Source organism: Apostichopus japonicus, chromosome 2, assembly GCF_037975245.1.
Source record: "Apostichopus japonicus isolate 1M-3 chromosome 2, ASM3797524v1, whole genome shotgun sequence".
In the NCBI taxonomy this organism is placed as follows: domain Eukaryota; kingdom Metazoa; phylum Echinodermata; class Holothuroidea; order Aspidochirotida; family Stichopodidae; genus Apostichopus; species Apostichopus japonicus.
Genome location: NC_092562.1, coordinates 31,247,831 through 31,271,124, shown reverse-complemented (window position 1 = coordinate 31,271,124; position 23,294 = coordinate 31,247,831). Strand labels below are relative to the sequence as shown.

At 37.3% G+C, this 23,294-nt stretch overlaps 1 protein-coding gene across 4 annotated transcripts in view; it reads left to right on the top strand.

Moving 5' to 3' along the window:
- The window catches only part of LOC139955968 (uncharacterized), a 595,985-nt gene that overhangs the window by 5,312 nt on the left and 567,379 nt on the right, over window positions 1-23,294 (top strand). For all 4 annotated transcript variants that reach the window (XM_071955175.1, XM_071955174.1, XM_071955173.1 and 1 more), the window contains exons 3-4: window positions 5,410-5,670; window positions 17,669-17,803. In XM_071955175.1, the coding sequence (XP_071811276.1) occupies window positions 5,410-5,670; window positions 17,669-17,803 (396 nt within the window). The remainder of the gene's footprint in view (window positions 1-5,409; window positions 5,671-17,668; window positions 17,804-23,294) is intronic.

Below are 23,294 nucleotides of genomic sequence, written 5' to 3'. Positions count from 1 at the left end.
TTCAGAAATTTGCATTCCAAAAATATCGGGAAATCAGGGACAATTGCAGAAAAGTGGACAAATTTCAGCTGAAACAAGAAGAGCAATATAAAAAGAACACGTAGACAGTTTTGGATTTACTTCTCATATAATAGTACGCAGTAAGTAAAAGTGATTGTCTGGCTAACGTTAAAGCTTGAGACCACAATGGCATTAACATTATGATAAATGCAATTATATCCTGACAAAGGAAATGGATTTTGTTCTCCGGGAGATGAGCATATAAGATCGGGATAGAATGAGGTTGCATTACAGTTCACGCCGTAAAGTTTGGTGGTTATCATGATGGGTTCTCCTATTTCAATTTCATGGTCAATAAACCTTGCAGGATGTTCAAAAACTAACTGGAACTGTGCCAGAAGTATGATCAAATAATCAATCATAGATGGCTGGACCATCAAAAAGAAATCATGATATTGCATGAAAAAGCTTTATAAAATCACAAAATCACTTATGCAGTTTTAACTCCCAAAGTTGAACGAGATACCAACTTTTGTAGGATAACCAGAATGTATTTTGAAAAGGCTCTTTCAACCTGCATTGTTTCTGAGATGATCCAACTTGATCCGACTACGAATTATAAAAACAGTACAGTTCCGCAAAGTTGTAAGACTATGCAATATAATGTAGGAATTGGTTCTGTCTTACCTGGGAGCTTATTGAGATCATATGGTTTTATTTCTATGGTGCAATATTTTCTTGGTAATGAGGCAAGATTTAACCAATGAGTCTCGCACATTACACATCCCCGCTCCCTCCATCCTTCTGTGAACTTGTTAACATTAAAAAAAAGAAGATATTTCGTGTAAGGCAATTTTGATTTTTTCATAAAAATCATGTGAATGCTTTGTTTTGTAAATTTATAAACTATTTTGCCCCCCACCCCTTGATCATGGAAGTTACAAATATCCCAGGGATTCTGCATATTTCCACCTTGATTCAGCCATGTACCACTTCAGCCAAATGTCATTTCACTTTGAAACTTGCTCATGGGTCATTCCATATCAAATCACCAAATTTTGGGGTATGTTGTAGTTCGACATCTTTGAAAAATTCCCAAATTTATTGTATGAGTGGACCACCATAAAATAAGCATATTCTGAAAATTTCAGTTGCATTGCTTTACAATTGGCCGATTTAAAATTCTTTGAAATTCCGCAATTTGTCGCCACCATGGCATTTTGGTATTTTCTTGACTTTTGAGGTCTCATTTCTCAGCAATTACACATTCTACTACCTTTCTATTACAGATGCCTATAGAGTCTAACCCATAGAACAGGAATATAAAAAATTAGGCTACAAAAATATTGTCTTGTGGAGTTAGGTCAACTTAAAAGTGTCAAAATATTTAATTTTTGTACATTTCACTAAAAAATGTGCTATTTTGAGTGATGAATTGCTCCTAAACCATTGCTTCAGGGTACTTGATTCTTTCAGAGGTTATTATGTCTAGTACAAACATTACAAAATAATGATTACAATGCTTTCCTATAATATGTTTGCAAGTTGTGCAACTCTAAAGTTGCTATTTCATGCTGCGATTCAGCATGAGGTAGGGGTTTTGATGCCAATTGTTTACCAAAGTAACCATGTTAGAGGTGTCAGGGTTTATACTTTATTAATAAGTATAAAGTTCTTACACATTAACAAATTTCAGGGTTCTAGCTGTTCTCAATATTAATTTATGAAGTTGTTAAGTTGCTGCGATGTACAAAAGAGGTCGTCTTTGACGGCTAATAACTCAAAACGCGTCAAATTAAAAAAATTTGATAATTTTTTCTGGAAGAGATATAGTACCACCCTGTTTGTACAAAAAATTTCAGGAGGGTGTTTTGCCTTATTTTGAAATGAAAAATCCTCAAAATTTGGGATTTTTACATAAAACGTTTTTGCCTGGTTTGATGTTCCATGAGTTTTGAGCCTGGGTATTGTACTGTACTTCAAAGTCATTCAGTTCAATACTTTGCAGTTTTTAATTTCATATAACAAAATACTATTTGCAATGTACTTGTCTGCTCCTGGTTGAATTCATTTAATTAGAAGACTTATAAAATGAATTTCAACCAGTACACACATATGTATGTACAGTGTGTACAGTACATACACTGTACTGAGTGTATATGTACGGAGTGCCATGAGAGCCAGAAGACTGTTTAAAGTATCACTAATATACAAACTGTACATATACGATTGGTTGAATTAGAAGACTTTACTATAGAATTTATTTCAACCAGTACATAGATGTATGTACAGTACAAAACTGTACTGGGTGTACGTGTAAAGTGTGTTAATTTTGTTTTAACATAGTCTTCTGGCACTCATGGCACTCCGTACATATACACTTAGTACAGTGTATGTACTGTACACACTGTACATACATATGTGTGTACTGGTTGAAATTCATTTGATAAGTCTTCTTATGAAATGAATTCAACCAGGAGCAGACAAGTACATTGCAAATAGTATTTTGCTATATGAAATTAAAAACTGCACAGTATTGAACTAAATGACCTTGAAGTACAGTACAATACCCAGGCTCAAAACTCATGGAACATCAAAACAAGCAAAAACTTTTTTTGTAAAAATCCCAAACTTTGAGGACTTTTCATTTCAAAATAAGGCAAAACACCCTCCTGAAATTTTTTGTACAAACAGGGTGGTACTATATCTCTTCCAGAAAAAATTATCAGATTTTTTAAATTTGACGCGTTTTGAGTTATTAGCCGTCAAAGACGACCTCTTTTGTACATCGGAGCAATTTAACAACTTCATAAATTAATTTTGAGAACAGCTAGAACCCTGAAATTTGTTTAGGTGTGAGAACTTTATACTTATGATTAAAGAATAAAACCTTGACAGCTCTAACATGGTTACTTTGGTAAAAATTTGGCATCAAAACCCCTACCTCATGCTGAATCGCAGCATGAAATAGCAACTTTAGAGTTGCACAACTTGCAAACATATTATAGGAAAGCATTGTAATCATTATTTTGTAATGTTTATACTAGAAATAATAACCTCTGAAAGAATCAAGTACCCTGAAGCAATGGTTTAGGAGCAATTCATCACTAAAAATAGCACATTTTTTAGTGAAAAGTACAAAAATTGAATATTTTGACACTTTAAAGTTGACCTAACTCCACAAGACAATATTTTTGTATCCTAATTTTTTATTTTCTGTTCTATGGGATAGACTCTATAGGCATCTGTAATAGAAAGGTAGTAGAATGTGTAATTGCTGAGAAATGAGACCTCAAAAGTCAAGAAAATGCCAAAATGCCATGGTGGAGACAAATTGCAGAATTTCAAAGTGTGATTAATTTGCCAATTGTAAAGCAATGCAACTGAAATTTTCAGAATATGCTTATTTCATGGTGGTCCAATCATACAAAAAGTTTTGGAATTTTTGGAGAGGGTGCAGCAACAGCCATCCGTGATTTGACACGGAATGACCCTCATGCTTAACAACTTATGCCGACCTGCCAAGTTTCCAGCAAAGAAAAGAAAATTATATTGATACCATAGTTGTACACTCATTAGCCAACATGTTGGTGAATGTTTGAATTATGCTTTACAAAGGTTATTTGGGTAAGTGTAGGTAAGTGTAAGTAAAGGTGTTTAAGGTTTCCATATGATTCATCCTGGAAGACAAATGGAATTTCATGACACCTCATATGAAATATATATGATGTATGGCTCTGGTTTTGTATTCAAATAAAAATTTTGTTGCTGTGGTGGGTTACAATTTTTTTCTTTGCAGTTGATTTTTTAACACATACAGTAAGTGTCTCAATAGATGCTATTTCTTTATATGATTTCTAGGTCTCATGCAATGAAACTTCATACATGTAAGCTCTTACAATATCTAAATATTTAGAAGAGAGAAATGAATATCAATGTGTTTCGATTGTTTTCGGGGCAGAACTCAATTCTTTGTCATGACTTTCATGTTCAATGATGACAATCCAAATGGCAATGTTAGAACAGGAAGAATATCAAATGTATATACTGTATTGTAAAGGGAGAGGGACAGGGAAAGGAAATACTTGCAACTAGGATACATACATGAAGAATACATCACTATGTCAGTCCTCATTGGATAAGTCAAGTATACATAAATCCAGAGCAATTAAGTTGATACCCAACTTCACATACCTCATTTATAATAATTTTAATAGACATTCGACTTTTATATATATGACAAACATTAATGATTCCTACATGGGAGTGATGGTTTAGGTTCTTTATATATAGTCATTTTGACATGCACGCTCATAATGACAAAAAACAGACTTTCAATTCCAGTGCCCTTTGTCTCTGACATTTCAACAATATGACTTGATCACACATAGATGCTCAACCCATTTCCATGCATACCTGTACATGCACCCACAAGTGAAAACTCCATAAACCTTGCAGTTGAGAAGTTCACAACACCCCATTTCTTTATACCAACTTGGTCAGTTTTGGCCTTTGACCTTCATTGTGACCATTAATATTTTACATTGATTTAGTACATGATATACATGTCCTTGAGTCTCATTCTGTAAATGGGTATGAGGTGTTTGATCACCTACACATATGATAAATGTGATGGTAGCAGTCTAAATTGAAACCTTTGCAATCATAATGGTGTCTGTGTGTGTATTTTGTTTGTGTATGTGTGCCTCATGCCTCGCTTGAAGCACTATGTGTATCACAAAACGGATGCTTAATTGGGAGGATATCAAACTTTGTATGCGTACCCCATATTGAATTAAAACAGACTGCTGTTGAATGGTCATGTGACGGCAGCACAAGGCAAGTCTGAAAATCTGAAGAATGGAAATGTAGATTTATTTCATATTTAGTATGTAAATATCACATATTATGTAGATGAACTCTATTGTTTTAATTAGAGGTCAAAGATCATTAGAGGTCACAGTGTGAAATCTATGTAAACACAAGATCTCTCTTTTAATGGGAAACTGGGTTGTATCTCATATGGAATATATAACATATATTGAACCCTTGTGGTTTATTGTTTTATGTTAAAGGTCATCCAAAATAAAAGTCTGCAAACATGATATCTGAAGAAAGAAACAATCTTCACCTTTAAGAGGAGTTTGTGAAATGTTTACAATGTTTGCACATACACACAAGTGTACACACACACTTTGATAAACATAACTGCAAAGTTTATTTGTCTGATTATTAAACAAGTATGTAAATCAATAAGAAAACTTGAAGCAATAATTTTGGCAATTTGAAGGCAGGTTTACCAACATACAGGTACAGGCAAATAGCACAGCAATATAATATGAAACAAATTTGTAACTATTACAGACTGTGTGCTGGTATCACTACCTAATGATCTTAATTTCTTCTCAGCAACTATTAAAGCTTTGGAATATTCCACTGGTGCATCAATGGGCGATAGCGTGACTGTCATGGTTGAGTCAAGCGTAGATACAGCAATGCTTCGTTGGAGGAGAGATGGAGTTAGTAATCCAGACGGGTCAACAGGCAGCTCCTGTGTGGGAAAGACATCTTGTGGTGATGCTAGTGCTTTGAAATCTGTTGTCTTTGAGAGCCAGGAACAGGGTGCATACAGTAAACAAGTCCATGCCATCATGAATGTTATTGTCAGAGGTGGGTATTTTGTTGATTTTCACATCTTATATATGCTAATATAGGTTTCTTCATATTTACTTTTTCCTCACTTTGCTGTCTCCTCACAATATTAGCACTCTCATACTACAGTGCCTAGAGTAGACAGTACCTAGAGTAGATAGTGCCTAGAGTAGAGTATAGTAGACCTTCCGGTCAATTCCTTTATCTTTCTACCACTCAAAGTGTTTAGAATGTTCGTTTCCTGCTTGGATTCTTTTTGATCCAATAATTCACTCGGAACTGTTGTAATCTGCACCTTTCTTGGTGGTTTCAGAAGAAAGAATATTTGGACATATTTTGTGCGTAGCCCTATAAGTATCCTTTATGAATTGGGAAGGCTTTTGGGGAATGTGTGGGAGCAGTGCCTCTCCCGTTTTGTATTGTGTATTCGGGGTATGTGTATTGGGAGCAGTGCCTCTCCCGTTTTGTATTGTGTGTTCGGGGTATGTGTATTGGGAGCATATTCAAAGTATGTGCATTGTGTATTCGGGTACGTGTAGCTGTTCCGCAAATGGCTGCCGCTGGTTCTCCTGCCCTCCACTATGTTGAATTGTTGTAGATTTATTTATGCAATATTGTATTCTCTCTGTTACTATCAGTGGTAGTTTTTAGTGAAGAAAGGAATTTTGGGTTAAGATTGAAATATAAATGGCAACAGTCTTGTGGTTTCAATAGGTCATTGGCTTTCAAGTTTGTAGTCATATGTATGATTGAGCTCAAGTTATAAATCTCTTTAGGGAACATTGCCAAATCTAATCGCGTGTGAGCGTCTATTGTATATTCATTGAAATCAGTTAAGCATGACCACAGCTCTACTGGCTCTCAGTAATATGCAGAGTGGGCGGAGCTTGAGTCTGTTTGCATGTTTAGAGTGCTTCCACAGTCAGCAGTGGTTGCTAGCATCCTTTCATAAGGGTTACAATAGGCCTTGCTGATTTACGCTTTTGTTTGCGATTGAGTGGTAGTCTCTTTGAAAATGAACAGTACGTTAAGGCACCATATGGGTGGAACCTTTCAGAATTGAATAGGCTAAGGAAAGGTCGGATCAATGTCATGGTTACATGAAGATTTTTGGCCTAGCCTAGGCTCAGAATCGTAGATCGTTGCAACTACCGTTACCTCCATGCATTGAGCACCCCATGCCACAGGTTTACAAAACTTTTTTATATCTCACTTTATATTTCAAATTAATATAATTGCAAATTCGAAACAAAAATCACCAATACAGAGAACACCACCTCACAGATTGCAATAGTTACAGCTTACCCTGCAAATAATCATCGACTCACTTTTTCTCTTGTTAAGTTACTTTTGCAGTGCAAATGAATACTTATAGCGTATAATAGGCTACCATATAGCTGTGAACAAAACATGGTTAGTCCAGAGTCTCGTTTTCGAAACGATCTCAGTTCCGTGCCAATGTTATGAACTCGATCCATCTTTCTATTTTTTTTTTAAAGCGTGTGACTGGTTATACATATATGTAAAGCCGGGAGTGGTAAGGTTGTCCGTGTGGTGACACCCATGGTGGAGATAGGGTGACACAAATGACCAGTCAAAGATTGGTTTACTTGGCAAGCAGTGAATTAACTCTCCCCTCTAGCGAGCTCTAAATGTGAAAGAAGAAAACAAGAAAACCACTTGAATAGTTTCTAATGGTATAAGAAGCAATGTAGCCTCACCATTCATCATAGGCACTTCTTTAATTTATTAGATATAATTTGGAAAGCGACTTTAAGTTGGCTAAGTGAGCTAACATTGATCTTAGACATATCTAGGTGATGTTCCTCGGACACAATGATAACTGGAAAATACAACAATACATGAGCAGTTTACCCTTTGACATATATGCATCAAATGGAACATCACTGGGGGCTCACTTTCATATTACCCGAACTTTTGTTTCCAACTGTATTACCCAACATATGGGGATTTTTTCCTAATATAAATGGCAGCTCAAAATTTGATAAACATTTGGTCCATTTCAACTTATCCTAAACATTACTGAAACAATTTACTAAGATCCGGTGGGAAACAAGTCAGTACCAACGCCTACACTGTTATGTGTGCAACAATTACGTTTAGCGACACATGGGCGTGGCCATTTTAAAACAATGCTTCGGTGAGCACTATCCGAGGGCGCTATTAGCGAACACCCCTACAGTCACTAACACGTACAGCCTAAGTGTAATATAACCCGATAGGCTCCAAAGCTTACAATACATGTGCCAGTCTGGGTATATAACCTAAACATGTGAACATATACAAACATAAATATCACAGAGGGTCATATTTGCCATCTGCGGTGCCCATTAAACACTAAGTTATCATAAAATCTCATGTTACATGACATGCAGTAGAAGAATAAAAATAAGTTCCTTTACTGTAACTTGTTCCGCCATTGCAACAGCAAACGTAACTTGAACTCTGCTATGATGACAATCTACTAGCCTAGCCTCTGCTCATAGATAACAGACTCCTCTTAATTTTTGGCACGGTAGGCGGAGAAAACATTGTATATTTACTCCTGTAGTCCAACCATCTCATTTTCTATAGTAATCAGTGGTCCGACCTATGTCGAAAGTCAACCTACAACAAGTTCAAGATGCTATGCACGTTTTCTTCCGCGAACAGTGTCAGTGTGTAAATCATATTGTTATTTGCACACGTACAAAGCGTATTGGGTTTGGCAGTGTCTGGTGCTTGTTAACGTTGTCAATTCTTCTGTTTGAAATAAGTAAGAAAACAACATAAATAACAACCGCTGTTTTTGTAGTCACTGATATCCTGATCTAAGTGATTTTGCTGATTTATTTGATATCAGTCATGCATCTTTGGTGATCATTCGTCAGTCACTTAATTAGGCTATTACAAAACTATTTATCAAGTCACCAGGGACCTAACTACTACCATGTTACTTGACTGTACAAAATAGATACAACTTCCAAATGCCAACCTATAATACACTAAGCCTACTGGCATACTGCATTACAAATAGGCTTTAAAAAACTGTGCACTAATGCGACACAATCGTACAAACAAAATAAACTTGAATCGATTGTTGATGCCTGATAGCTTTAGACCAGAAAAAGTTAACCTGTGAAACTTAATCATTATTCAAAACTAAATGTTATTCATCTCGGTCCTAAACAAAAAAGTTCATTGTCCACACCAATGATGTCATAGACTGCCCCCCTCCTCATTAAAGAGGAACGATAGTGATTTTTCAGCATCGACGAAAAAATACGATTTTATTCAAGAGTATTCTAGTTGGTTTCCATATTACACATGTGAAAATTCAAGTCAATCCGATGTTGGGAAAGGCTTAAAAAAAAATCCTAAACTCGTTGATTTTTTAAACAAAAATTGGGCTTTTCGCGAACAGCGATATGATGATCACGTGATCTACAGTGACATGTGACGTCATTATGATGATAACAAAGTGAGCTCGGCGTAGTGTACTTCAGCAGTGTGCACTTAGTGTGTAAGTTTAGTTGCAACCTACTCTATATTGGACTCGACAAAAAACCTAAACCAGAGAGGAGATTTGATACACTGCGTGAGACATTTAACGGTCTAATTTTAATAAGGTGTTATTGTTCCTGCTTTTTCTTGTCGTTTTAGTGAAGCCGACTGCCCCAATGTAAATTACGGAATATTCGGTCATAGAGCCATCTCTGGCCCAATTGAAATTTGCGTGTGGCAAGGTCACTAGAGTAAAAAAGGTTTGAAAGATTGATGCTTTTATTCCGCATTATTTATATATATCCGATAAATGCAACAGTAAGTGTTGGAACTGGAAGACATGTCAGACGTGAACAACCCAATGACTATGTGAGGAGAGAATCCACGTGCAAATTTCAATTGGGGCATGGACGTCGCTTAGGCAGAGTTTTTTTGGGCAGAGATGTGTTCATACCCTCCAAACCACTTTAAATGTAATACGAATAGGAAATGTATGTATGCTCGAGCGAAACAAAACATCGTGTAAGTATTACTTACGGTAGCGCACACTGTCACTTATGTTTGCACAGTGTGAAAGTACCGTTTGCGGACCTACGTGAAGTTGGGCTAGAATACGATTCCTCCTGAAGCCCAAACCACGAGGCATGCATGTGAAACGCAATAGGCATTGCATGTAGTGAGAAAATTGTTCGAGCTAGACTAACTACTCGATTGAGTTCAAATGCGGTTGTATTTCAAGCTCAGTGAAACCTTTCTGTTGGATTTAATGACGCACGGAACAAGGAACGTTTATGTTTTACAGTAGGCCTAGTGCATACAAGCGAATCTACTTTGTTTAGAACTTTGGATTTTCTTTCGGATGTTATACTAAACTACGTTTGAGACTATCATCACTATTGTTATTGTGCCAGTTTGACTGGTAAGTGAGCACATTCATACATCACTCTGTATAAAACCCGCCAAAACGTGATCTTGAGATTTACGTTACTTTGGGTCAGCTTGCGAGTTACCTCTTCAGATATTGGGAAATCGTTGCGAAATCGCCGCAAATTTCGTTAAAAAAAAACTTGTAAACACGTGGTGAAGAAATCAAGAAACACTGTGATATTCATTATCTATTTATGTCTTGAACATTACGCCGGAAAATAACAGTTATGCTGACACGAAATGCACGCACAGCTCCGTACTGAACAGTTCACAACAGAAAAGATCATCACAGTGACGTCATTCACTGACCTGAGGGCTGTTCAAGGTCGTTGCAGTGTTTGCAAATTCCTAAATTACGGAGACGAAAAAACGATGTTTCAATTCCCTTTTTTATAACTTTCCGGTGTGCTATTTGGAAAATTAAAAAAATATGTTGCTTGGTAACATATAAACTACATTATATATGAAAATGAGAGATTTTTTTTCTGTCACTATCGTTCTACTTTAAATCTTAGTCTCAGCTGAGAGCTGATCACTCAAGTGTATAACCAAGCTGAAGAAGTGAACAATAGCCTTGTGAGCACACGCCTTCATGACAGCGATTAGATTTGGCAATGGTCCCTTATGAAATAAGTTTAACTAAATTTCTTTTTTGTTGCAATGGTTTAGGTGTGGAAACAAGGTGTGAAAACAAGGCCTTGTTGACATTGAAGAACGAATGAGTTTCGTATTAAGTCCGCTTGTGAGATTAACATACTGCGCAAGGGTTAAAAGGTCATATCAGCTATTTATATTTTCCCATTTTCCCCTTAGTCTCAGCTGAGAGCTGATCACTCAAGTGAATAACCAAGCTGAAGAAGTGAACAATAGCCTTGTGAGCACACGCCTTCATGACAGCGATTAGATTTGGCAATGGTCCCTTATGAAATAAGTTAACTAAATGTCTTCTTTATTGCAAGGGTTTAGGTGTGAAAACAAGGCCTTGTTTACATTTAAGAACGAATGAGTTTCGTATTAAGTAGTAATAAAGTACTACTCTGTACACCACTGTCCCACAATATTGCATCATCGCTCACTGTATTCAAAGCACTCCATACCACTATCATTTCCACTATACACGTTAAACCAGATTCAGATTTCTTCCAAACCCTTCAAATGGATGAGTGAAAGATCTTGCTAGTCAGCGTTTTACTGCTGATGTCATATTTGAGGCTAACCAACATCAAAGTCATTTAATGTTTGGTCCAAAGACCTAGTAAGATCTATGCCTAGGCTGATGTAACTTCATTGTTGGCCAGTCTAGACATAATGGTTTACTAATTGCCATGGTAACCGAACCCCAAAACATCTGTTTTGAAATAAACAAAAAATAACCAATTTTGGTCTCTTCAAAAATCTGTGCAGTCGGTGTACAGTGAATTAAAGTTTATTACATTTAAGTGGACTACGTTTTTCAGTTTGTGTTCGTCTGACAACCTTTAGGGTAACTTGTTAGCAGTGTTGGTCGAATAGGCTCAAAGGAAAATGAAATGGGTGCGCATATAGCCTTGTTCGGTAGTGTTTCGTTAAGAAAGGCAACTGCCTGGATACGTTTACAAACAAACCCACTTACTTACTGCACCTTCAGAAATACCCGTCCAATTGTAACTGGATAGAGCGGATATTATATAACTTATATAACTTACCGTTCATATTATATTTATTAAAAACGCAAGAGGGATTGAAGAAGCCCCCAAAGGAGGACTAATTCTTAAGACGGCCCGTGGACTTTAAGTATTAGTATTTGGCGTTCACACTAAGGGAATCACCAATGCAGACTAGAAGTACGGGTGCGTTCTGAAGCATGAACAAGGCCCAAATGAAGTTGATCTATTGCCCCCACATTCTCATCTTTAGCACTTCCTGAAAGGAAGAAATGCGTCACTGACCAAATAATAGCAAGGAAATAGTTAAAAAAGCTTTTCAAAATGAGCACATTGTGTTAAATATATATCAGTGTTATATATGCAGCAAAAGCTTGGATATTCATAAAACTTGTTGAAAATGTGTTGCTTTCTGTGCAAAATGTGGAAAGGGTTTATGAATTAGTCCCAGTTTTCTAAAATATTGAAATTAAGTCTTATTGTTATGTTTTTTTCTATTCTAACAATACAAGAATACTTGTCTATTTTACCACGTATTAAATATACTTTTTGTGGTACCTGTACATAAAAAGCCCTGATTTGCAAACAAAGTTGTGATTACCCCTCCCTAGGCTAGCTCTGAGTTTCTGTTTACTTTGTACAGAACTTCATTCTCATAAAACTACAGGTATGAAACTTTCTCAGTAATTGCTACAGGCTCTTTGACATCAGAGTTTATATAAAGAGTAACAGTATAATGCAATTTTTTTAGGGTTCATATACTTAACAAAAATAACGCTAACGCATAACACAAAGATACAGTATAAATACAGTCCGACAAAAGTAGTTTACTTTAATATTTTAACTATTCAATTGCAGGCAAAAGGTCCAGTCAATTCTTTGACTCCACAGTCTTTCTCAGCTGTTTAAATTTGTCCCCTTGCAATTCTTTTGTGAGCATATCCACCACGGTTTCTTCTGTTCCGCAATATTCAAGCTTCATGTTTGCGCTCTGATCTTGTTGGCGGATAAAATGGTATTCTACGTGCTTGGCTATTCCATGGATTAACTATGGAGTTTTCACGATGTGAATGGAAGAACAGTTATATTCAAAGATGACAGTAGCTCGAGGTAGATTCACTTTTCAAATACCTGTAGGTGTTTAGTCCCTGCAACCAAACTGCTTCTTATGCAGCACTCAACAATGCCATGTATTCAGCTTCCGCAGTAGAGAGTGCAACACTTTTTTGCTTTCTGCTCTTGCAACTGACTGCAGTTCCACTCGTCTGGAACAAATAACCTGAGGTTGACATGTGGTCATCGATATCTTCTGCCCATTCAGCATCTGATCGAGTATCCACTGAAGTCTTTGAGCCATCTTTGATGTACATTAGAGCAAAGTTTAGGAAACCTTTAAGAAACGCATAATACGTTTGATGACAGTACAGTTCTGCTGGGTTGGATTGGCAATGAACCTTGCCACACTGCTCATGTATAGGTTATATTTGGTCTTGTCATAGTTGATAGGTACAGCAAACTGCCCACAGCAGATTAGTACAGTCCTTGATTTACACTATAACAAGAAATATGGAGTTCTTCTATAAACTTCACTTCAAACTGATAGGCGAGAGATGACTTGTTCCATTCGTTTATAACCCTTTCCAGCCAAGAGAATATCATCAACATAAACGGCAATGATAAACACCTCTCCTTTTGAGGCCATGTAGATCGAGGCAGGAATCACATTGGGGTGACTGCTTCAGGCCATAAATGCTTTGTTTAAGTTTGCATAGAAGGTGTTCTTGGCCATTGACGACAAAACCCTCTGGCTGTTACATATGTATGCACAGGTCTCTCCAAGGCTGCCATTTAAAAAGGCAGTTTTCATGTCCATCTGATGCAGCTTCAGTCCGTTCTTCACTGCTAAAGGCTGTGGCAGTTCTAAGTGATTCAAATTTGATCACTGGGCAAAAGGTTTCATCATTCTCATTTCCAAATGTCTCAGAGAACCCTGTTTTCACAAGTTGAGCTTCGTACCCTTCAACTGAGCCCTCAGCACCAGACTTTGAACACCCACTTGTTGCCAACTGCCTTTCAATCCATTGGCAACTTCTCTATCATTGTCATATAGAGATTTCATCCACCTTGCCCATGGCTCTCTGCCATTTGGACTCATCTGGGCTAATTAGTCTTGAATCACTTCTGTCACAGTTGTTGGCTCGTTCAACTTATCACCTGCAAGGGCAGCCTGTTCTCCATAATGACGGGTTGTCTTCTTTCCCTTTCTGATCGTCATAACTTTCAGTGTACATCATCAGCAACTGGTTCTTTGTCACTAGAAGAATGAATCATTATGTACTGTTTTTCTTCTTGCTCATCAGGCTCCTTCTCGACCCAATAGCTTAATTCCTTGAACAGAACATCTTGACTATGAAAGACTGTTAGTTGAGGATCATACTGCCAATATTCCTTTGTTTCTGTTCCATAGCCCAGGAGAATACACATCCTTGCCTTTGAGTGGAGTTTCTGTCGCTCATCTTTGGCTACATGAGCATATGGGATACACTCAAATATTCAAAGGTGGTCAATACTTGGTTTCTCATCTGTCCAAGCTTCAAATGATGTCATTCCTCCAACAGCCTTTGTTTACAAACAACAAAGGCTCTTTTAGCTGTCTCCCACTCCACATCTGCACTTTCCCATCTACCTTACTACACATTGGAACGTTTTAGCACTGCGCTCTTGCTCCCTTCTCACCTACTGCAACTCAACTACATACATAGCTAGAGGTTACTCTAAAAATATCTACTAGCTTAAGAACCAAATGTGTTCTGCTCTTGAGTTAATGAAACCCTTCTGTCAACATATAATTACATAACATTCAAAGTAGGAGCATTTGCATATAAATATAAAGTATACCTAATATGCGATGTCATTTCATCACTACTCAACAGTACCAGCCCTTTCTTGAACAATTAACCACCTATTTATAATGAGAGCTAAAAGCTTGTATGTTAATATCAGCGGGTAAACTCTGGGATCACATGTATGCCTGCATGTGTGTTTTATGTGGCTAACAGGAACAGTTTAGTTTTATTTAACAAACTTACACAATATAAAATGCCCTACTGTAGTTCAGGTAGGCATGTGGACATGGCCCTCCTGCTCCCTAACCTTAGTTTTACCTAATTTCTACAGGTCTCAGATATCTTAGGTCATAAATTTGCAGTCACCAAAATCTCACTTTAATTTTTAATATCTTCAAAACAATGGTGCAGAAATCAAAGCAACAATGTATCTATAGGCTCTACCCCGGTAGTGCAAGGTAAAGAAGAAGGGATCAACTCTTGCTCTTGCTTATAGTAGTTAAACCTGGTGCATAATGAATACGAATGCTTTAATATTACAGAAATAAAAAGGTTTAATGTGAATAACAATTTAATTCCAGTAAATTTTTTAATAAGCAGAATTAAGTAACTGTTTACATTTTGTACAAACACATATAAATTTTGAACAGACAATGCTGCCATGAGTCATACTAGATATTATATAGTTCCTATAATGACTTAATTCAAAGAAGTAAAATAGGCAGCCATGTGTAACAGAAGCTTTGTAAAAGACAGAGCCATGCATGGTACGTCTTTCATCAATCTTGCCAACACAATAATAGATAACAGCTTAAGTGAGAAAAAGAGGTGGGTATATTTGCACAGTTGCATGGAAGTTCTCACTGTCAAAGGTTTTGCAAAACAATTTGATCTAGAAAAGCGTTGAATGGATTCTTGCCAGTCTATTTACACAAATCCTATTCAGTAGGTAGGTGATGCTGACCTTTTTTGTATAGTCCTTTTTTGTATAGTGCTGGTATAGAACTGAACAATATACCACCACTGTGCAACCACCACAAAAGTACATTGTGTAAAGTATTTCAGGCATGTCGATCAAACCTGGTCATAGAAAGGCATTCCTCAAGTTCACTGAGCATTAATAAGTTGTTACTTGATAGCATAAACTCCCCCAAGTACTGAGGCGTGAATACAGTAGGTCATTTCCCTGTGGTTTGCCGTTGCCACAATTCATTTGAAATTTGAATACAGTATACTATTTATGTGCGATAATTGAATGTCCCGGCGCAGTGGTTTACGGAGTAATACGTAATTTGGTACGTACCACTCCGTACACCACTGCGCCATCACGTTCAGTTATGGCACATAAATAGTATATACTGTATTCAAATTTCAAACCCAATCCATACCACTTCACAAACCCTTCAATTGGATGAGCAAATGATCTTGTTAGTCACTGTTCTACTGCTGATGTGTAATTTGAGGCTAATCCAACATCAAAGGCATTTAATGTTAGGTCTAAAGACCTAGTAAGGTGTATGCATAGGTTAGTTTAACTTCATTATAGGATAGGCCCTACGTTATAGTTTTAGCCTTTAGTAATTGCCGTTTCAACCGATTCTAAATCATCCGTTTCGAAATTAACATAAAATTACCAATTTGGCCTCTTCAAAAACCTGTGAGTTTGGAGTCGTTAGGCAGTGCTTTGATTAAGAAAGGTGATACACTGATACTTGAACAAACAAGCACAACATAGGTTTGCCTCACTGGTCTGTACACTAAGACAGATTGGTGCGGTAGGCCAATTGCACGTTTAAAAATTTACCCGCCAAATTGCAACTGGATAGAGCGGATATTATAAATTAATCGGAAGATCTTGGTTCACCATAAGTCCGCGACTGTTCACATTACAATTATTAAGAACGCAAGAGGGCTTGAAGAAACCCTGAAAGGAGGAGTATTCTTAAGAGTGCACGCGGGGGCTTGAAGTAAGAGTACACGAGCGTGCACACTAAGGGAATTATAATCGTCCCTGCGGACTTGAGGCGAGTGCGTTCTTAAGTGTGAACAAGGCCTAGGATTCATCATCCGATTGTAAACACAAGTGTCTTCTACTTTCCTGTGTAAAAATAAATTTGGCTTGACCACTGAGATAGTACACTTTGTGTTTAATCATGAATTTGTGCGGATTAGCATTCAGTATGGCTAGCATTCTAACTGCAGGGTAGATATTCAATCTTGACTGTTTTTGGCCCAAACAGTGGAGTCTATAGGATGGTATTTACTTTAGGCAGGGAAGATCGCAATGTGTCAAATTGTAGTGTGGGATGAGATACTGACATACATAATGTATATCTGTGCAATCAGTTAAGACTGGTGGTTGAGTTTACTGAAATCTTCATGACTGATAACATTCTTTAAGTGTTCATATTTCATGCACTGACTTTTTGGTACAAATAACAATGGTTAGCTATGCAATCTAAATGGTGTGTATGTGCATGTATGTGTTTGTGGTATATGCCTTGCTCATAGCATGATGAAAGACAAGATAATCTCTTTTTGGCATACAGTTACAGGTACCCCATAACAAGTAGATAAGGTATAATATGGCTAGTAATTTCAAATAGAAAATGCTTAGATGCAACCTACAAGGCCTGGGAAGTGCCATTTCCAGCGATCTGGGAGGCATTTTCAGCCAAAATTTTATGAAACGCTTCTCGCCAACCCATGGTGGCGCTACGCTTAGATAGTTTGCCTACTGGCTTCGCCCCTCCCTTGGCAAATACCTTGCTACGGCCTGCTTGTATGTTTAATAGATTTGGTAAGTAGAGACTTTGTATTACATCAAGGATAGCATGTTGCATGTTTTAATAGATTTGATTAGCAAAAACTTTGTAATAAATCAAGGATACCATTTTGTATGTTAACGATTTGTACTGTAGAACCTTTGTTTTTCCAATACTTTATGAAGATCAAAGTATATGAAACAAGAAAGAGCAAAATGCAAACTGATTCATCAATGTTATAATATATTCCTTTACATTTTAGAATGTCCAGGGAACATGCAAATTGATTCATCAATGTTACTGATATATTTTCCACTCCTTTACAATTAAGAATGTCCAGAGAAAATGTGGAGTCCACCTGACTGTACTAATACATGTGAACCTTGTATTAACGGAGGAGTTTGCTCAGATTTAACTGGTCTGTGTCTTTGTCCTCCTGGATTCAGTGGAAACAATTGTGAAAATGGTAAGTTTTTTTTATTGATAATGATATCTTTAGTAGTTGTTGCCAAAAACCGTGATTATGGGGTTTATTTGTTTCACCAGCTCACGAACAGCTGGTGTCAGGAAACATCAACATTAAGAGACAAATACGTGGAACGCAAGTGTCTTTTGAATTGTACTTAATCTTTTAGTTGGTCATGGTAAATGGTCTCTGGTCAGATTAAGTAACTCAGATCTGGTATTTGTTGCCAGAAACCTTATGGACACTTATTTTAAATTACCTCTTATCAGTGCAGGGGAAACTCAGAAAGTGGCAGATATTATGGATTTAGGTACCTTTACCCCTACCTCGAAAGTGATCACCAAGGGTAGCAGGAGTGTTCAGGCTGGAAGTTAAGGACAGCCATTGTAAGGCAAGAGACAAAACACAATAAACAATATCTCCTAAATGAACAAATTTGAAAATATATTAAATTGCATTGCAATGCATAATGTTATACATTGCTAACATAAAATCCTGACAAAGCAAATTCAAAGCAATTCCTTTGCGCAAGGGGCAACACTCTAGGTCAATCATTTAAAGGTCTGCCTTTTAGTAAAGACTGCCATTCCTGTTTTCCCAATTGCCCACTTTTTCACTTTCCAACCTGATTAGTTTGGAATGTCAGCATGTGTGTTATGTGATCAATTCGCCAAGCCTAGCAAAGGAATTGAGTGTGGAAAAGTGCACAGCTCAAATATCCTGGGAACTACCGAGAGAGCCTATTAAAGACCAAATATGGAGACAACTTTTTTGGGGGGGATTTTCCATTAATTTGGGAGTTTACATACCCATAATCAACATGTGTAAAAAATAATCTTCGAAAACCGACTATAACCCATCAAAAAATAACCACAAAAAGGGGTGGCCAAGTGACATGTACCTCTGGAATGTCTGAAAACAGAGATTGACCAAAAGGATTCTCTGGTTACCGTGTGAAGTCATCTTTGGTATACCGCGAAAAATCAAACGCTGAAATAGGCACTGTTTATACATAGATAGCAAACAATTTGTACTGTATTTGACTTCCAATTTCGAGCGTTTGAAAAGCTGGCTTTAAACAAGAACACATTAAGGTAAACAACTAGTTTTAAGATAATTTTAAGCAGAAAATTTAGTAAAATGTGTTATTTTATTTGCAAACTTTCCACTAAAATGAAGGCATCGTTTAAATAGCGGCGTCGATAGGTATGTACGGTACAATATACTGTAGAACATGCACGCAGCTTGCCGATTCCGTATTACAATTTGATCGCAAGATACCGCAAACTGAACAGAAGAATAGACCTAAAAGATGCCTCATGCGTGATATGTGACGGGAAAATGGTTAACGTTACTGTCAACCCATGAAACACTAAACATAATCGAACAACTACGAGAAGACGCTGGCCCGAATCGACCAGGGTAGCATATACATGACTAAGCTTCAGCTGAACGTAGTACTTACTCGTTTTCATATCCAAAAGTACAAACACAGAAATAGAATCCTGTCAATAACCAAAGTTAGCAGTGAATATCCAAATCTACGTTTCTCGTTCAATCCTGGGCAAAATACTACCGTGACTCTGTGTAATTCCAATAGGTCTAGTTGAAACAGTAACATCCCACAATCAAAAGACAGTCACTTACAAAATAAAACGTCCGATCCCTATATAGTACCGTTTTATTCCACTCCTTGGACCATGCAGATGCCGGAACAAGCATAACGGACAATATAAAACATGTATCACAAACTCACGATACTGGAATACAACAAATGAAATGGATAAATGCGATGAAATCCTAACATGACTATTTACACATGCTGTGAGCCAACCCCGGCGGGGGTTTAAACTCACTACATGTACAAACAATGCTATCCTATAGGCACGGTCTATACACTGTCTACATACGGTCATCTCAAACAGTAAATAGTATACTGTCAATTGCGTGATATAGCAGGACGTGTTTAGGAGGAGACTTGAAAGGGTCAATTTCACATTAGCTATGTCCGCCACAGCTGTCGAAAGTATATAAGTTTCGCAGAATGAGACATTTGCAGCATACACGGAGGCAGGGTCATGCATGTGGACTCATGGGCATGAGATACTCCGGGTGCTGAAAAATCTTTCCTCGTCGATCTCACAAAATTGATCCAAATTTAGTCTACAGCGTTGTACATCGGTTCTTCTACTCGGAAAGCTAAAAAAGCTGCTGCTTTTGTTGGCTGAGGTATAACTGCAACCTCCAACAACACAGAGTTGTGGCATTTCGGGGGAAAAGGAGTAATATCGTTGACGTTTTTGGCAGCTATAAGTATACAACTTTACACACTAAAAGTATTGTTGTGAGTGCAGTATACCAAAGATGACGTCACATGGTCACCTGATGTCTTGTTTCAGGATGTCTGAAATAAGTTTCCTATAAAGCTGACTTTTCTACCCATTTTTTTCACGTATTTAACGCCAGAAATTGGTAAAGTTAATTACAGCAATGTAATTGGAGTGAGTTAAGGATTACATACATGCAAAATGGTGGGATTTTATGTTCATCGAAAAGTCTCCATAGTTGGTCTTTAAAATGTCAGAGGAAGGTAAATGTTATGACAGAGGCATTAAAGGGCGCATTTTCAAATGATGCAGTACTATTACAGTTAATCAAAAGTTAATACAGTCAATGTATAACAAAATACGCATTTATTCAGCTTAAAATATACTGAACAATCAAACTTTATCAAATAAAGGATAACACAGGAATACATAAAGTAAACATATGGATAAGTCCAAACATGACAACTCGTCCCGCAGAAAACAATATAGCCTACCCATATAATACATGGGCCCCGCATTTTCAATGGCCCCGCACTTAATGCTTGCAAGCATTCAATTCTGATTCAGTGACTCTACACTAGCTCTTTTACTATAGTACCATACTGCCTTCAACTTTATGAGCAACTGGGTGTTTAGGGTTTAAATAGCGAATTATTACCTTCAATTGGGGTTAGTATTTTAACACAATAATTAATGGGAGTGTGGTATCTATATGATATACAATGCATAAATATTTGAAACTGAAGTCATACCTGCTGCACAAAGATGGAAATGAAAATGGAATAAGCCTTAGCTGAATACTACAGGCCCTGCACTAGCTTAATCTGGCCCTGTCCTGACTAAATACCACGGCCATGTCATTGACAAAAACCAATACATACACAATGATAATGTGAAATGCACAGAAGGAAATACAAAATACGATACAAATAAGCAAAGCTATTGTTCTTGGCTGTGCTGCATACAGCACAAACAATATAAATAACTATAACTTCAACACAATACACCTCATTCCTATAGATAATAGTGCATAATAATTGACAGTGTTCAAAATACCTCTAGTCCTTCAACACATGACCAAGACACGACAATGTGTAAGCTCTTGTCCTTTTAACGCTCGACATGACTAAAAACAAGGACAACTTACACAACTCATGGAGACACAGCAAAACAATAACAAATCAGTCTATGCTCAACTAGTGAAGTATTCTATCTTACTCAGTTAAAGGAATTGTCTGGTGGAAGATTTTGATACATTGCCCTTGTAGTTATTATTTTTCTCTTTCTAACCATGTAAAAATTGTCCCCATTCGACGTTTTCTTCTTGTAGAAATCTGGTTTCAAATTCAACAGTTTCTCACCAAAAGTACCGTTTGTTCGAACGCTTCAATATGGTGATTGACGTAGTGCTTGCAAACAGGCAAAACAGGCGAGTTGAAGTTAGCACTCCCATTTCCGCAGCAAATAAACTCACGTGTAAGCACATTGGATTGCCTAATATATATAACGTACTTACTCGTGAACGTATAGCGTTGCAAATAGTAGTTAGTACACTATACTCAAACTACAGTTCATAAACTGTTCTTCGAAATCGCTGAAATAAAATTCACGGATCAAATTAACAGTAAACGGAAACTTGAAAAGTACACCGAAAGATGAAACTTGGCGGAATCGATGTCAGAGCAGAATATAGCACCGAGAAGCTTCGCAGAACTGTCCGATTGTCAACGTTAGAGTAGCCCATACACGCGAACATTCTTCGCGCTGGAGCTGGATAGCGCGATGTATAAACAACAAAGAGTCTGCTGTTAAAACTTATCTTGTGTTACACAAAGACCACGAAACCACCGATCTACTACATATATGGCGGCTTAAGGTGATTTTTAAATCATATCGAATTTATAAGAAATTTCACCGGAAATTATGGAAGAAATTTATCGGAATCGTTGTCAGAGCAGAATGTAGCACTGACAAGCTTAGGCTTCGCAGAACTGTTCGATTGTCAACGTCTGAGTATAGCCTACATGCGAACATTCTTCGCGTTGGAGCTGAATAGCGCGATGTATAGCCTAAACAACGAAGAGTCTGCTGTTCAAATTTACCTTGTGTTACGCAAAGATCACGGAACCACCGATCTAGTACATGGCGGCTTAAGGAGTTTTTGAAAACATATCTAATTTCTAAGAAATTTCACCGGAAAATAAGGAAGGAATTTATCTGTATACAAACGCAGTTTTTGTTGTGATTACCGTATAGGAACTGTGCGGCGGGTGGGTTATGTAGCAATCTGCTATGGCATAGCTGACGTCACGTTCTGTACTGTTCAAATCATATTTGAAATGTCTATCCTTATCGATTAAAAAATCGTTTCTCTGTCAAACGCAACATTAGCGTTCTCATACTTTGACAACATGCTTGGAAAATTATTCACTATTTTTGAAGGTTACTTCTTTGGGCCACCAGACAATCCTTTTAACTGGGAAGATATTCTTGCATGATAGCTACATTAATGCTTGCAGAGTGAGAAATTAAAAGCCTAATGCTCTCAGACATCTCGTCCTGCTAGCTTGGATTGGCTTTCCACCACAGTAAACCATAGGCCCATTGGTTGGCCACCATCTTAGATAAAATCTTATCTGAGCCTGAAGAAGTAAAAGCGTAATACATCAATGCTTCTAACAGCACTTCATCTCGTCACCATAGAGTAAAGGTCATAATACAATATCCAGAGCAGTAAATGACCCAAATTTACACAAAAAAAGACAGAAAGTAAGGAGTTAATGAGGACAGACCAGCTGCAGGGGACTCCAGCAGCAAGAATCTCTTAGGATGAACAGCTGAAGAGAACCGACCAAGCCATGCTTAATTTTCACAAAAACAGCTTAAACCACATGGCTGAACAATGGAAGCCCTGGTTACAAACTTTCAACTTGCCAAAGTTGTAATCACACTATACAGGTGCATCGAACAAAGATATGTACACAAAATTTCACTCCACTACACCAGCTATTCATGGTGAAATGTCTCTGGTCAGATTGTGTGACTAATCTGGTAATCCTTCACAGAAATCTTGTCAAAAGTTTGCTTCTAGAGATGTCCCTTAACATTTTATACTCGACTATTTGTCAGTTGTTCATTGCAGAAAAGTCATGAGATTGAGCCAT